Source organism: Notolepis coatsorum (genome assembly GCF_963971535.1).
Source record: "Notolepis coatsorum genome assembly, chromosome: 1".
NCBI classification, from domain to species: domain Eukaryota; kingdom Metazoa; phylum Chordata; class Actinopteri; order Aulopiformes; family Paralepididae; genus Notolepis; species Notolepis coatsorum.
This window is the reverse complement of record NC_140165.1, coordinates 179,030,792-179,049,122: the sequence shown is the minus strand read 5'-3', so window position 1 is coordinate 179,049,122 and position 18,331 is coordinate 179,030,792. Positions and strand designations below refer to the sequence as shown.

The following is an 18,331-nucleotide window of genomic DNA, read 5'->3' as shown; positions in this document are numbered from 1 at the left end:
GATGCAATCCTACCTGGAGGGGAGAGAGCAGATGGTGGAGGTAAACGGTACCCTATCCCCCCCCTCACAGTGAGCTGTGGTGTTCCACAAGGAAGCATACTAGGTCCGCTACTGTTCCTAATTTATGCAAATGACATGTCGTCAGCTTGTGACTGCAACTTGTTCCTGTTTGCGGACGACTCAGCCCTGCTGGTCTCTGACAAGAACAAGTTACAGGTTGAAAAAACCCTCAGCTCAGAACTAGGCAAAATCTGCATATGGCTCGCTGATAACAAACTATCATTACACATGGGCAAAACAGAGTCCATTCTCTTCGGTTCAAATAACAAACTCAGCAAGACCGACGGCTTCTCAGTTACAGTGGGTGACAATATGGTCACAAGGAAAGAAGATGTAGTAAAAAAAAGTCAACCAACGAACACGATTCTTGTACCGGATCTCCTCACTGGTAAACAAGAATACCCTGAAGACTCTGGCAGGAGCACTCATTCAAGGGTACTACGACTATGCATGCACCTCATGGTACCAAAGCACATCAAAGGCACTAAAAACAAAATTACAAACATCTCAAAACAAACTGGTCAGACTACTGCTTGACCTTACTCCTAGAACCCACCTCACCCCTGCCCACTTTGACAACCTAGGATGGCTTAGAGTAGACGACAGAGTACAGCAACTTGCAATGGGCCTGGTCTACAAGATACACTACACCAGTGCTTCTCAAACTTTTTCTGTCAGGCCCCCCTTTGGCGGACCAAAATATTTTGGGCCCCCCCTCCCCCTCGCCCCAACAAAATAGTCATGAAATGGGCCATGTTTAAATTGATTGAAATAACACCAATATCGTGACCTTTCAAATTGGCCCTATATTTTGTTTTCAGAGCTGTCATGGATGAAAAGCCAGCTTCACACAGATACTGTATGTGGTGCTGAATGGTATCAACACCTTAACTGCTGCATCATGAGATACTTGGTGGGCCATGAGATGAGATACTTAGTACTCAGCACCACACTCTGAAACTAGCTCTCTAGGTGGTATCAGATGAGATTTCAAAGAGTTCTTCCAAGAGTTTGGATGGAGATGTGTCAGGAAGCTTTTTTATCCCGAGTAACTTGGTGATCCTTTTCTGTTTTATTAAATAATGATTTTCAGATTTTGAGAAATAGTATTTTCATGGAGAACAGTGCAGCTGCAACAGATAGCACTTTAGTGATAATTTTCTGTAATATTTTTTATTTATTTTTTATAAATCTCAAGGCCCCCCCTGTCATGCCTCTGCGCCCCCCCTGGGGGGCGCGCCCCCCACTTTGAGAAACACTGCACTACACGACCAAGGTACCCATGTACATGTCAAAATACTTCCCAAAGGTCAGTGAATACCACGATCACAACACCAGAGGGAGCTCCACAAATCATGTTAAACCCAGATTCGGCTCAAATAAGGGACTAAACACATTTAGCAATTATGCCACATCAATGTGGAACGCCCTACCCAAAGCTGTAAAGGAATGTGAATCACTACCCACTTTCAAAAACACTCTCAAAAAACACCTACGGGAGACTGCAATTCTAAACTGGCCCCTGTAAATGTCCTAACACAACCCCCCCAATGTACAGTAAATGACCAAGCATGGTCTTGTCAATATTCCAATGTACAGTTTTGCTTGTTCAGTTGTACAGTGTCCCCCGCCCCACTCCTCCTACCCAACCTCCCCCCCCCCCAACCTCCTCCAATGTACAGTTTCTATGTCAAATGTATATACTCTCTTTTCTGGACTCTTTTCGTATCACAAACAGTAGTGTATTTGCAAATCTGGTATGTCATAAATGTATAGATGTAGCAGTACTGTCTATCTGTATGTCATGTATGTCATATATGTTATGATGAATTGAAAATGGGGGACCCTGATGTAAACAAGACGAAAGTCTTTCTCTGGTCTGCATCCCCTTAACAATTGTATGTATTGAGCTGTACTGTACTGTACCCATTCTGCAATCTGTTAATACAATTTTCAATCAATTAAATCAATCAATCAATCATTAGATAGATTTAACTTTTCGATTTGACCAATTCTATCCGCGAGGGCGACCATTTTGGATATTTTGAACCATGGGAATTGTAGTCTTTTTGCGGCCATTTTGTAGCAGAGTTCCACAGATATGGTTCTGCGTTGAACGTTTTTAAAACTACACTTCCTGGAAGATTTTATGGGGTTCAAGGTTCAGAGTTCTGTATGAATTATTTCAATAACTGTTAATATTCGGGATAATAAGCCACAAAAGGTAACGTTTTTGACAAATATTGAAAGGCTTTCAAGTTTCTCTTCCCTATTGTTAACATGTAGGAACAATTAGATCTGAAATTAGTTTCAAAACGGTTGCACTGTGGGGAAAATAAAAAAGTACAGTAGATTACAGTAGATTTCATTATCTGTTCTTATGCACGCCTGGTGATACTAAATCCAAATTGAACTCGGGCATTTGAAAGATAATATATGTATATATATAAATGTGCGAATTGGCTATAATAAGGTCATTTATAAGCCTCCTATTCTATATTCTATAATATTTCAAATTGCATCGGTCCGGATGGGAGAATTCAGTATTGTATCTATAGAACCTTCTGTTTAATCATCTTCCCTTTATTAATTTCCTTAGATTATTTGTACACATGATCTCAAGAAGGTACTGAACGAGATCAGTGGCAGTTTCTAATGTTTGGTCATTATTAGCATGGTGTTATTCACTGTCAAAGATGCAAAGAAAAATCATAATTCATATTCTCCTTTGTTTCATCACAATTTAAGCAAGCCTAGTAACAGACACAATATTTCGGACACTGTGAATACATTCCCTGAGGTCCGTAGATGTGCCTAGATACCAAGAATATGCAAATGGACCTTGTAGAAGTGGAGCAATATTCCATTTACCTAGGTATATATTTTAGGCGGATTTTCAGAAAATAGGCTCCGGGTGGCGTGAATACTTTCCCTAAGGGTGTTACACTTCCGTGTTCGGTTTGCGCGGCCTGATTGGCCACTGACGTTTCTCTCAGCGCCCAATAGCGTTACCCCTAACAATCGTGCCTAGCTTTCAGAACTTCTCTCAGTTCCACAAGTCCGTCACATCAGCTACCTACCTGCATCAATATACTACTAACTATCAACTAACTCGCTACCGCCGTGCATCAATATACTAACTAACTAGCACATCAATATACTAACTACTACCGCCGTGCATCAATATACTGCTACCGCCGTGCATCAATATACTGCTACCGCCGTGCATAAATAACAATTAGCTGCAATTTGCATACCGCCCCAACAGGTCCACGGAGGACGCCATAGCCCATGTGCTGCACACAGCAGCATCACACCTGGACAAGAGGCAGGGGAACTATGTGAGAATGCTATTCATCGACTACAGCTCGGCATTCAATACCATAGTCCCCTCCATACTCATAGCCAAGCTCAGGGACCTGGGCTTGAACTATGACCTCTGCCAGTGGGTCTTGGACTTCCTGACTGGCAGACCCCAGGTGGTGAGAGCAGGCAACTGCACCTCCTCATCCATCACCCTCAACATAGGGGCCCCCCAGGGCTGTGTTCTGAGTCCCCTCCTCTACTCCCTGTACACACACGACTGTGTGGCTCAGCGGAGTAGCAATACAATCATCAAATTTGCTGACGACACAGTGGTGGTGGGCCTGATCTCTGCCAACGACGAGAGGGCCTACCTGGAAGAGGTCAAGGTCCTGGCGGGATGGTGCCAGGAAAACAGCCTCTCCCTGAACGTCAGCAAAACAAAGGAGATGATTGTGGACTTCAGGAGGTCGGGGGTCAAGGACTACAGCCCCCTCAGCATCGACGGGGCACCGGTTGAGAGAGTCAACAGCTTTAAGTACCTCGGAGCCTACATATCCGAGGACTTGACATGGACCACACACATTGACAGTGTTGTGAAGAAGGCACGACAACGCCTCTACTTCCTCAGGTGCCTAAGGAAGTTCCAAGTCAGTCAGAAGATCCTTAAGAACTTCTACTCATGTACAATAGAGAGCATCTTGACCGGCAACATCACCTCCTGGTTTGGGAATAGCACTGCACAAGACCGAAGCAGACTACAAAGAGTGACACGTTCAGCCGAACGCACAATTGGAGGGGGGCTCCCCACCCTCCAGAACATTTACAACAAGCGTTGCAAGGGCAAGGCTAAGAGAATCATTAAAGACTCCAGTCACCCGAACAACTGCCTCTTTGAACTGCTGCGGTCAGGCAAGCGATACCGGAGTCTCAAGGCGAGCACAGAAAGACTCAGAAGAAGCTTCTATCCCCAGGCCATCAGGCTGCTAAACGAACAATGAACACTACACAACAACAACCACCAAACGCACATAGCACACACATCCACACGCACACACTCACTTTAAACAAACACACTGTAGCACCCACTCCACACACTTTATAGCACACACCCACTTTAAACAAACACACTGTAGCACCCACTCCCCACACTTTATATTTATTGATGAAGGATTGCACTACAACTCGTACACCTTACTGTAAATTGTACCTAAATTGTACCTCATCCCATTTCTGCTTTGCACTATATAGTACTGTACATTAGTACACTGCATAGTATTGTATATTATATGGTAACTCAGAACATTGTACATATGTCTATACCGAACACTGTGACCTCATTTTCTTCTTCTAAATTACATGCTATACTATGTTATTTGATACTATCTTGTCTAGCACAGTCTCTGGAGCGTAACAGTAAGAAGCATTTTGTATGAAAGTATTCTGTACTTCTGTATGACAACTATTAAAGAAACTTGAAACTTGAAACAATACTTTATTTATATTGATGTGATGTCGATTGATATGAATAGCTAGTTACGTTAATATAGAGAGATGAAAACAATACGTTATTTATATTGATGTGATGTCGATTGGTATGAATAGCTAGTTACGTTAATATAGAGAGATCAAAACAATACGTAACTTATTTATATTGATGTGATGTCGATTGATATGAATAGCTAGTTACGTTAATATAGAGAGATGAAAACAATACGTTATTTATATTGATGTGATGTCGGACTTGGGCTGTGGAACTGAAGGACTTGGGCTGTGGAACTGAAAGCTAGGCGCGATTGTTAGGAGTCGCGGTTGGGCGCTGAGAGAAGCGTCAGTGGCCAATCAGGCCGCGCAAACCGAACACGGAAGTGTAACCCCCTTAGGGAAAGTATTCACGCCTCCGGGTGGAAGAGGTTAACAAATCATTTGTTGAACATGAACAAATAAATGGAGGTACAGTATAGTAATTTTTTCATATCCATTTTTCAAAGCATCTACAAATGTGTTACTACACATTAAACAACATAATTTAATGATGAACAAATCGATTACAAACAATGTTGATAATGAGTTATAAATAATGTAGAACTAATTTGTAAATATTATACAAATATAGTTATAAATGATCTAATAATAATTTACGAATGTATATAAATGATTTGTTCATGATTAGTCCATTATCTACAAATACCTTATAAAGGTCTTATAACTGAGTGTTATTATAAAGTGTTACCACATATGGTAATATATTTGTTTTATTTACAAAAAAACAGAAAATCAAAATCAGTGTTGTTGCTAATACATATGCTAGCCTTTTTTGTAACAATAATTTGTGATGCCATCACAAACACTGGCATTTAAAGGGTACAAATAAAAAAGTCCTGCACTAGAATGCAGGAAATTAAGTCTTTGTAACAAAATATTTCCTGGTGGGGGACCCCCAGACCCCCGCTTAAAAAGTGGCCTGACTGGGGCTATATTTTGCACTATATGTCCTGGCCTGAATGATTTCCCCAGTCCGGCCCTGGTTAAAAGCCTCCAATGCTTATTAGTGTGTGTGCGTTTGAATGTTTGCATGTTTCAACCATACATTCCCATAAAAAAAATGTATAATAATAATAATAATTAATAATCTTAAAAAAAAAATTGTACCTCCTATAATAGTCGCGGCTCTCTGACACGTTATTTCGGGGGTCGCGGCCTGAAAACGTTGGGAACCCCTGATGTATGTGACCTCTACTCAAAACATTACGGTACTCTACTCAAAACATTATGGTACTCTACTCAAAACATTACCGTACTCTACTCAAAACATATACTCTACTCAAGACAAAGTACTCATATTTTTATTTGGCCCACAAGAAGTGATATTGCTACACCTCTATTTCATATGATAAAAACTAGAAGGTGTTATGGCAAGATGGATGAAGCTGACCAGACATGTGTCAGACACAGTGACTATGTGCTTATTTTATACCGTATTTAGCAGCTTTGGCAGCAGCAGCACCATTTGGATATCCTCCAGCTCCACCCTGAGGTGCTCCATATCCACCCTGAGGCACTCTGGCTCCACCCTGTGGTACTCCAGCTCCACCCTGTGGTGCTCCATATCCACCCTGGGGCACCCCGCCACCACCAGCTCCAAGACCTGCCAACCAAGATGGTAGAACATGATCCTTAATAGGACTGATACTGATACCATTATCAGGTATATGACCAATACCAGGTGAAAAATACTTCTACTCAAAGGCAAGTCAATTACAATATCATTAACTCATTTTGGTACTCTACTAAAAACATTATGGTACTCTACTCAAAACATTATGGTACTCTACTCAAGACAAAATACTCATATTTTTATTTGGCCCTCAAGAAGTGATATTGGTACACCTCTACTTCATATGATAAAAACTAGAAGGTGCTATGACAAGATGGATGAAGCTGACCAGACATGTGTCAGACACAGTGAGTGATTATTTTATACCGTATTTAGCAGCTTTGGCAGCAGCAGCACCATTTGGATATCCTCCAGCTCCACCCTGATGTGCTCCATATCCACCCTGCGGCACTCCGGCTCCACCCTGTGGTACTCCAGCTCCACCCTGTGGTACTCCATATCCACCCTGGGGCACCCCGGCACCACCAGCTCCAAGACCTGCCAACCAAGATGGTAGAACATTATCCTTAACCTGTTAACCTTTTCTGAAAATCCGCCTAAAAATACATACCGCTGCTGTCGGGACAAAACCTCATAACTCCATTTTTTGTATTTTTTTTGTATTATATAAATCAACTCCGTAGATCATCCTCCATATGTGTGTGTGGGTTTTACAAAGTTTAAACAATGGGAAAGCATTAAACCGATCATCTGTCTAAACCTCCTAACTCTATTCACCCTCAAATCTGTGTTAGTTTTTTTCATCTGCTGAAAAGTTGGGTTTTTGGAGTTATGAGGTTTTGTCCCGACAGCAGCGATACCTAAGAAAATGGAAAATTGCTCCACTTCTACAACGTCCATTTGCATGTTCTTGTATGGACATCTATGGATCTCATGGAATGTATTCCCAGTGTCAGAAATATTGTGTCTGTTACTAGGCTTGAGTAAATTGTGATGAAACAAAAAATTATGATTTTTCTTTGCATCTTTGACAGTGAATAACACCATGCTAAAAATGACCAGACATGAAAAGCTGCCACTGAGCAAATTCAGCACCTTCTTGAGATCACATGTACAAAGAATATAAGTAGGGATATCCGATATACCGATATTGTCCAACTCTTAATTTCCAATACCGATATCAACCGATACCGATATATGCGGGGTTTCCCCCCCAAAAAAACGGAATAATTTCAGGTAATTAACATTACATATCTCTTTTTGTCTGTCTTGCGTTGCTGGTAGGGTTAGCTCGCCTAGTGCAGCTTTCAATACACAGTAACAGGAGTTGGTTGGGCTTGACGTGCCGAGACAGCTTGTACACAACCCTCAGCCTGTCTGGCCTCACGTGGTATGAGGCTGTAATCCATCACCTGGAAGACAATAGGCGTGGGAAGAGGACTAACAAGCCAACTCCAAAACCCTCCCCCAGAGATGGGGGTTGGGCGTGGGGCCAACAACCCCATCCCGTAGAAAAACAAACCGTTACAAAAACGCCGACAACAGAACAGACCTCAGCCCTGGAAGAAAAAGGATCCTCAATGAGAGGAAATATGACGCTGTGTGATGAAAGCTGTCAAGTCACAGAAGTCACAGAGTCGAAACCCCTTCTGTCAACCAGAGACATACGAATTGGAACATGGAACGTCAGGACCTTGTATGAGACCGGAAAAACCATACAAGTAGCAGCAGAAATGAGGAGATACAAACTAGACCTTTTAGGAATTAGTGAGTCACGATGGACGCAATCTGGACAACAAAGACTGCAGACAGGAGAGCTGCTACTCTACTCTGGGCATGAAGAAGACAAAGCCCCTCACACCGAGGGGGTTGGCCTTTTGCTATCAACAACAGCAAAGAAAGCACTGATTGGATGGGAGGCACATGGATCAAGAATTATAACGGCCACCTTCAGAACCAAGAAGAGGAAAAATCAAGTTGAACGTGATACAATGCTATGCACCAACCAATGACAGCGATGATGGAAAAAAGGATGATTTCTACAACAGACTACAGAGCATCCTGGAACAACAAAAAGGAAAAGACATCAGCATTCTCATGGGAGACTTCAATGCAAAGATTGGCGGAGACAACACAGGCTTCGAAAAAGTGATGGGAAAGCATGGCCTAGGAGAAATGAATGAGAATGGAGAAAGATTTGTGGACACCTGTGCCCTGAACAACCTGGTTGTCGGAGGAAGCGTCTTCCCACATAAGAGGATCCACAAGGCAACCTGGGTATCACCGGATGGAGTGACCGAGAACCAGATAGACCACTTCTGCATAACCAGCAAGTTCAGGAGATCACCACAAGACCTACGAGTAAGGCGAGGAGCAGACATAGCATCAGACCACCACCTACTAAGCGCTACGCTCAAGTTGAAACTGAAGAAACACTGGATGGAAACAACATCAAAGAAACAGATATTCAATGTCCACCTCTTAAAAGACACACAGATAAGAGAAGTGTTCACACTGAAGCTGAAGAATAGATATCAAGCCTTGCAAGATCTAATCAGTGACAAAGGAGACCAGCAAGACCAATGGGAAAGGATAAGGGAAACTCTCACAACAACATGTAAGGAAGTGATAGGAATAAAAAAGAGACACCATAAAGAGTGGATATCAGCAGAAACACTACGCAACATAGAAGAAAGGAGACAGAAAAAGGCAGAAGTTAACAACAGCAGAACAAGGGCAACCAAGGCAAAAGCCCAAAGAGAGTACACTCAGGCAAACAGAAAGGTCAAAAGAAATGCCAAGAAGGACAAGCGAAACTACATTGACAACCTGGCTAAAGAAGCAGAAAAGGCAGCAGCAAAAGGAAACATGAAGGAACTGTATGACACCACTAAGAAACTGTCCGGAAAGTTCAGCAGACCAGAACGACCAATCAAAAACAAGGAAGGAAAGACCATCACAAGACTGGACCAACAGCAAGAGGGATGGGCAGAGTATTTTGAAGAACTCCTGAATAGACCGACACCACCTAACCCCCCGGACATTCAACCTGCGGAGACTGACATAGTCATCAACTGTGGAAAGTAGGGATGTCCAATATTATCGGCCGACCGATATTATCGGCCGATATCGGCAGTAAAATGTGATATCGGAAAATATCGGTATCGGTTTAAAAACAAAAAAAAACAATAACAATATTTGTTATATATATATCCAGTGAAATTATTAGTTACCTGAAATTATTAAGTTTTTTGGACGGGGAAACCCTGCATATATCGGTATCGGTTGATATCGGTATCGGAAATTAAGAGTTGGACAATATCGGAATATCGGTATCGGTAAAAAAGCCAATATCGAGCATCCCTAGTGGAAAGCCCAGCAAGCAGGAAATCCAACAGGCCATTGCACAACTAAAGAATAGTAAGGCAGCAGGACCAGACAACATCCCTGCAGAGGCACTGAATGCAGACATAGACACCTCGGTAGAGATGCTACACCCTCTGTTTGAGAAGATCTGGGAGAAAGAGGAAGGGCCAACAGATTGGAAAGAAGGCTACTTGGTCAAAATACCTAAGAAAGGAGACCTCAGCCAATGCCACAACTACAGAGGAATCATGCTTTTATCAGTGCCAGGAAAAATCTTCAACAGAATCCTCCTCGAACGAATAAAGAAAGCGGTGGATCCGCAGCTAAGAGACCAGCAGGCAGGCTTCCGGCCCAATAGATCATGTGTGGACCAGATTGCAACCCTCCGAATCATAGTTGAGCAATCATTGGAATGGAACTCTCCACTATACATCAACTTCGTAGACTATAAGAAGGCATTTGACAGCCTCCACAGAAACACCCTCTGGAAACTGCTTCGACACTACGGCATACCAGAAAAGCTTGTCAACATCATGAGGAACTCCTATGAAGGAATGACCTGCAGAGTCATACACAGCGGACAGCTCACACGAAGCTTCCAAGTGAAGACCGGAGTAAGGCAAGGTGGTATCCTGCCCCCTTTCCTCTTCCTCCTGGCCATCGACTGGATATTGAAGACCACAACAGCACAGAGGAGAAACGGGATCCAGTGGACACTCACAACACAACTGGACGACCTAGACTTCGCAGACGACCTTGCCCTACTATCCCACAGTCGACAACAGATGCAGGAGAAGACTAACATACTGGCAGACACCTCAACACAACTAGGCCTCAACATCCACCAAGGAAAGACCAAAATACTCAAGATCAACACAAACAACAAAGACCCAGTAAACCTGGAGGGAACAGCACTTGAGGAAGTAGAATCCTTCACCTACCTAGGTAGCATCATAGATAAGAAGGGTGGCACAGAGGCAGATGTCAGAGCAAGAATCAGCAAGGCAAGGGCCTCATACATCCAACTAAAGAACATCTGGAGCTCCAAGGTAATCAGTCAGCAGACAAAGATCAGACTATTCAAATCCAACATCAAGCCAGTACTCTTATACGGATCAGAGACGTGGAGGACAACCAAGATCACAATGACTAGAGTGCAGTCATTCATCAACAGATGCCTGAGGCGGATCCTGAACATCCACTGGCCAGATACCATCAGTAACAATGATCTCTGGCAGAGAACGGGCGAACAACCAGTGGAAGAACAAATCAAGAGAAGAAAGTGGGGATGGATCGGCCACACACTAGGCAAACCAAACACCAGCACCACCAGACAGGCCCTTAGATGGAACCCCCAAGGCAAAAGGAAGAGAGGCCGGCCCAAGAACACCTGGCGCAGGGACTTGGAGACAGACATCACACAGAGCGGACTGACATGGAAACAGCTGGAAAGCAAAGCACAGGACAGAGGACCCTGGCGAACTGTTGTCGACGGCCTATGCTCCCCCAAAAGGAGCGATAGGCGTAAGTAATCTCTTTTTGTGGAATTAACACAACATTATGCATACTTTTGACAATAAATAAAATACGAATTTTTTCTTACTTGCTTGCCTGGGTAAATAAAGGTTAAATAAATCTAAAAAAAATAATACATTTTTTATTTATTTTTATTTTGAAAACCGATACCGATAATTTCCGATATTACATTTTAATGCCAATATCGGCTGATAATATTGGTAGGCCGATAATATCGGACATCCCTAAATCTAAGAAAATGAATAAAGGGAAGATGATTAAACTGACTGTTTTGTAGATACAGTATTGAATTCTGCCATCCGGACACATGCAATTTGAAATATTATTATAGAATATAGAATATCAGGCCTATAAATTACCTTATTATAGCCAACTCACACATCTATGGATCGGGCCAAATCTCCTCTTTCAAATGGCAGATTTCAATTTGGATTTAGTATCACCAGGCGTGCAGCAAAAACCGTGAATGAAATCTACTGTAAATACAGTCCGTTTTTTATTTTTGAGACAGGTCCGCCATTTTTTATCGGATTGCAATGCGGATGGTTGCTAAACGTTCACAGAAGGTAGACACAATAACTGCGCTCCAATATATGCCAATAACATTGAGTTTTGTGGTAGATAATCCCAAAAAATAAGAGAAATAAAAAAAATTTATACACAAGTAATTTGCTTGCAGGAAGCTGGCATGGGCTAAATGTAGTTTTTCGAAATTTCAACGCTCAATGAGAGCTCGGGATGACCTCTCCTCATATGACTACAAATCAAATTGCGACGCAAATTCAAAATGCCGGATATTCGCTAAATTATGAACACATTCCATGAACTAAAATCTCACTAATAACTAGGGGTGTAACGGTACGTGTATTCGTCCCGCGAATTTACGGTACGGGCGTCACAGTGCGGTACGCGCAGCCATATGAAGAATACGCCTCATACCACTAGGTGAAACTAGGGTTGCACATTTTACAAATATATGCTCAATATCTTTACTTTACTTTACACTGGCTTACATTGATCTTTAACGTTAAATATTAAGCTTGTATTGCCAAATGTAGATGATGAATAAAACATTGAAGCTTAGGCATGATGACAACGCGCACTGACACTCTGCTCTCCCCTCCTCCCCTCCCGTTTACTACAGCCTTTCGTGTCCCTAAAACAAAACCATGGATGAATTATATGTTTGTAATTGTAACACAGTAGGGTCATTACAATTTTACAGTTTTCTTTCATTTTCTTGTTCGCCCAATAATGGTAACCAATGGAAAGACACACACGCGCGCGCGCGCGCGAACACACACACTAACCTTCTCCTGCGGACTTTCTCACAGCTGATCGGAGAAGAAGAAAAAAGCACTACATACTTTTCGGACTGATCATCTGAGCTCCTCTCCAGTCAAGTCAAGTCAAGTCAAGAGTTTTATTTGTCACGGCATACAAGTATACAATGAAATACGGGTGGTCTTGCCCGCAACAATGTGCAATACAGTGGTACAACATGTAATAGAATCCAATAAAAAACAACATTGTGCAATAAACCGGTAACAGGTAACATGGTGGGACATCTCGGTATCTGTACATAGTTATTTACAGGGCATATAGGACATGCTAGGTAGCTTAGGTAGTGCAATACACTGTTACTGTTGTTATACTAATATTAAAGTGACCTTTCCTTTTTGGCCATAAGTGTGGGCGTGTGCGGCATGAGTGTGTGTCTGCTCATGTTAAAGTGTTAAAGTGGCTGCTGTTGTGTGAGCGTGCACAGCGTGCGTGTTGTGTGTGTGCTCATGTGTGCTTGTGTGTGGATAGATCAGTGTTCTGTGGCACTCAGTGTTCATTGTTCAAGGCTCTGATGGCCTGGGGGAAGAAGCTGAGCCTAAGCCTCTCTGTCCTAGTAGCTGGGGTTCGCAGGCGTCTGCCTGACCTCAGCAGCTGGAACAAGCTGTTGTTGGGGTGGTGGGGGTCTTTCATTATTCTGCAGGTTCTGGATTTGCACCTCTTGTTGTATAGAACCTGCAGGGGAGGTAGTGCAATACCCGTGGTACGCTCGGCTGAGCGCACCACTCTCTGTAGGGCCTTCTTGTCCTGTGCCGTGCTGTTTCCATACCAGGCAGTGATGTTTCCAGTCAAGATGCTCTCTACAGCTCCGGAGTAGAAGGACTGGAGTATCTTCCCCGATACTCTGAACTTCCTTAACTGTCTCAGGTGGTAGAGGCGCTGCTTCGCCTTTTTTACAACTGTGTCTGTGTGTTGACCATGTCAGATCCTCTGAGATGTGGACCCCCAGGTACTTAAAGCTGCTCACCCTGTCCACGGTAGCCCCGTTTATCATCAGTGGTGTGTGTGTCTCCTGCTGTCCTCTCCTATAATCCACGATCAGCTCCTTGGTTTTACCAATGTTCAGGAGCAGGCTGTTGTCCTGGCACCAGCGTTCCAGTACCTCAACCTCCTCCCGGTAGGCCTTCTCGTCGTTGTCCGAGATCAGCCCCACCACCACTGTGTCGTCTGCGAACTTCACTATGGAGTTGGAGCTGAACTTGGCCACACAATCGTGTGTGTAGAGTGAGTACAGCAGGGGGCTCAGAACACAGCCCTGGGGGGACCCGATGCTCAGGGTGATGGTGTTGGAGGTCTGACCCCCCACCCTGACCGCCTGGGGTCTTTCACTCAGAAAGTCCAGTACCCAGGCGCTCAGGGCGGAGCTCAGACCCAGCTCGATCAGCTTGTCCACCAGTCTGGTGGGGACTATGGTGTTGAACGCTGAGCTGTAGTCAATGAACAACAGTCTCACATAGCCCCCCTTCTGTCGGTCAAGGTGAGAGAGGGTGCTGTGCAGTACCTGGGAGACCGCGTCGTCAGTGGACCTGTTTGTCAAGTATGCAAATTGCATAGGGTCCATATCACTGGGGAGGGAGGCACAAATGTGGTCCTTGACCAGCCTCTCGAAACATTTCATGACCACAGAGGTGAGTGCCACCGGTCTGTAGTCATTGAGACATGTTGGGGAGGGTTTCTTCGGTACAGGGATGATGGTAGACATCTTGAAGCAGGCAGGGACCACTGACTCCGCCAGGGATTGATTAAATATGGCGGTGAACACCGGGGCTAGCTGGTTGGCACAGGACTTAAGTATACGTCCTGTTATACCATCTGGGCCTGCTGCTTTCCTGGTGTTCACCTGCATAAATGCTCTTCTCACACTGTGTTCCGACAACGAGAGAGCGTCCCCGCCCCCCCGCGGTTGCCCCCCCCCCCCCCCCCCCTCCACAACAGCCGGCGCACCAGTGACGTCACTAGCCGGAGAGCTAGCATCGCCACTGTCTACACCAGTGGTTCTCAAACTTTTTACACCAAGTACCACCTGAGAACGTAGCTGGCTCTCCAAGTACCACCATATGACCGGCATTAAAATACAGTCTATTCAGCTATGCACAGTTCACGCAGGAGGCAAATGTATTCCTAATACCATTATTTTGTCAGACACAGCCACAATGTACAAAGGGATAGCACTAGAACTAGCAAACGCTTCCACACAACTCATACAATGCAAGGGGCATTGAGAACATAATAACTAACATTCTCACATAGCAAGTGAGAAAATTAAGAACAACTGTATTTCAGCAAATGTACTTAATTCTCTCTCTATCTCTCTCTCTCTCTCTTCTCTCTCTCTCTCTCTCTCTCTCTCTCTCTCTCTCTCTCTCTCTCTCTCTCTCTCTCTCACACAGCAAGCAATTGTCCGTCATTCTCTCACACACACACACACACACACACACACACACACACGCGCGCACACACACACACACACACACACACACACACACACACACACACACACACACACACACACACACACACACACACACACACACACACACACACACACACACACACACACACACACACACACACACACACACACACACACAATTATTTTGTTACAAAAACTTAATTTCCTTCATTCTGGTGCAGGAACTTTTGAATTTTTACCCTTTAAATGCCAGTGTTTGTGATGGGCATCACAAATTATTGTAAAAAATAAAATAAAACACATATTCAATACATTTTTGAATGTTTACCCTTTAAATGCCAGTTTGTGTGATGGCATCACAAATTATTGTTAAAAAAACACAAAAAGTTAAATATTTACAATAGGCCTATATCAAATGCAAAGTACATTTTTCTGGGGGGGATTATTACAGTCTAGGCATGTGTCAATGATTAGCAGCAACACATATTTTGATGGATTTTTTGTAATGTCAGATTTAACACCAACTCTTTTCAGAAAAGTGGGAGTATTTCATTTTTTATCTGACATTACAAGAAATCTAAAAATAAATGGTTATGATCAGGGCTGAAGTTGAATGAAAGATTTATGACTGTTTAGACTGCATTACTCTCTGTCACAGTGATCTCCTGGTTGTTCCCCACTTAGATTATCTAACTATCGCACTGCCGCAACCAGAAACACTGGCCTGGCCTGCTTCTAAGTTCAGTGGCCTGGCTGCAAATTTTTTTTTTTTTTTTAGCTTTTTTGGAAATGTTTTCAAGTACCACCAGCAGTACCACCAGTCTGAGAACCACTGGTCTACACCAAACCGAGCGTAGAAAGAGTTGAGTTTGTACGCTCGGTTTGGTGTAGACAGTGGCGCTGCTACGGTGTTTAAATCCAAAATATTGATAAATCCTCTGCCATTGTTGTGTAACATGTCATCTGTTCTCTAGTCTTCTTCAGTCTCGGCTTCACCTTAGTTAAATCCTCTCTACAAGTGAAACTGAAACTAAGTTGTTGCATAAGTTGTTAAGGGGGCAGTAGGCAATTAATTTACTCAGTAGATGCCTGAACACAGAATGACACCAGTATCACTGACTACCACGGCAAGCCTATAGAATATTATTCTATTTAATAATAATAATTATAATAATTATTATAAATATATAATAATAATTATAAATATTTTATTTATTTTATATTTTGGTAAACAAACGTATTGTTGAAAATATACACTATGACTGCTGTTTTGACAGGATTAGGGTCTTTACTCTTGGCTACATTTGAAAAAAAATGCAACATTATGTCATACAGTCTGTAGACATGGATTTATGACGTGATGTCATTTTGGGTCCGGTACTGGACCCGTCGGACTTAAGAGGTTAATAGGACTGATACTTATACCAGTATTAGGTACATGACCAATACCAGGTGAAAAATACTTCTACTCAAAGGCAAGTCAATTACAATATCAAGAACTAATTTCGGTACTCTACTCAAAACAAGTACTCATATTTGTATTTGGCCCGCAAGAAGTGATATTGGTACACCTCTACTTCATATGATAAAAACTAGAAGATGTTATTACAAGATGGATGAAGCTGACAAGACATGTGTCAGACACAGTGACTATGTGATTATTCTATACCGTATTTAGCAGCTTTGGCAGCAGCAGCACCATTTGGATATCCTCCAGCTCCACCCTGTGTTGCTCCATATCCACCCTGAGGCACTCCGGCTCCACCCTGTGGTACTCCAGCTCCACCCTGTGTTGCTCCATATCCACCCTGAGGCACTCCGGCTCCACCCTGAGGCACCCCAGCTCCACCCTGTGGTACTCCATATCCACCCTGGGGCACCCCGCCACCACCAGCTCCAAGACCTGCCAACCAAGATGGTAGAACATGATCCTTAACAGGACTGATACTGATACCATTATCAGGTATATGACCAATACCAGGTGAAAAAGAATTATATTCGAAGGCCACAGATACCAATATGAGTACTAGCACAAAGGTATTTGATGATGATCAAGTTATGTTTATCTTACATTAGAAACATTATGGCAGTTTACTCAACTCAACAAAGTACACATATTTCTATTTGGTCAGCAAGAAGTGATATCGGTACACCTCTACTTCATATGATACAAACTAGAAGGAGTTATGACAAGATGGATGAAGCTGACCAGACTTGAGTCTGACACAGCAAAATGTCATTATTCTATACCGTATTTAGCAGCTTTGGCAGCAGCAGCACCAGCAGGATATCCTCCAGGTCCTACTCCTCCAGCTCCTAGCCCTCCAGCTCCTACTCCTCCAGCTCCTCCAGCTCCTAGCCCTCCAGCTCCTACTCCTCCAGCTCCTCCTGCTCCTGCTCCTTTGGTGGAGGACAGGATAAGGATTACAGTCACATTTTAAATGTAGCTCTTCTAGTGGAATAAGATTGCAGTTTCCTGTTATCTGTCGTGTTTCGACCAGAGGGAAGGTAGTAGAGAGAACTAGGGATGTTCGATATTGGCTTTTTTACCGATATCCGATATACCGATATTGTCCAACTCTTAATTTCCGATACCGATATCAACCGATACCGATATATGCAGGGTTTCCCCCTCCCCCAAAAACACAACAAATCTTTATGTATTTTTTTTAAAACCGATAGGCCTACCGATAATTTCCGATATTACATTTGAATGCCAATATCGGCCAATAATATCGGTAGGCCGATAATATCGGACATCCCTAGAGAGAACGTTTTCAGATTTATGCCCTATACCATCTGAAAGGTAATTCTACTCGAAGGCCACAGATACCAAGATACTGTATGAGTAGGCCTACTAGCACAACAGTATTTGATGATAATCAAATGGTCTTTATCTTTCAGTTAAATTAGAAAACTAAGTGGGAGGTTGGGAATGTATTTGATTAAAAAGTTAATAGTTCAGATTTTCAACAGAATATAGTAGTAGTAAAAAATTATCAATATCAAGAACTCATTTTGGTACGTAATCAAAACATTATGGTACTCTATTCAAAACATTATGGTACTCTACTTAAGACAAAGTACTCATTTGTACTTGGCCAGCAAGAAGTGATATCAGTACACCTCTGCTTCATATGATACAAACTAGAAGGAGTTATGACAAGATGAATGAAGCTGCCCAAACGTGTGTC

The 18,331-nt window shown here is 43.0% G+C and overlaps 1 protein-coding gene across 1 annotated transcript in view; it reads right to left on the bottom strand.

Annotated features, from left to right (window-relative positions):
• elna (elastin a) overlaps positions 1–18,331 on the bottom strand; it is a gene marked incomplete at its 3' end in the record, with an annotated part of 221,955 nt that overhangs the window by 13,398 nt on the left and 190,226 nt on the right. The window contains exons 21-24 of the mRNA XM_084308372.1: positions 17,388–17,537; positions 16,807–17,040; positions 6,848–7,018; positions 6,341–6,511 (exon numbers count right to left, since the gene is read on the bottom strand). Of these exons, the coding sequence (XP_084164498.1) occupies positions 6,341–6,511; positions 6,848–7,018; positions 16,807–17,040; positions 17,388–17,537 (726 nt within the window). The remainder of the gene's footprint in view (positions 1–6,340; positions 6,512–6,847; positions 7,019–16,806; positions 17,041–17,387; positions 17,538–18,331) is intronic.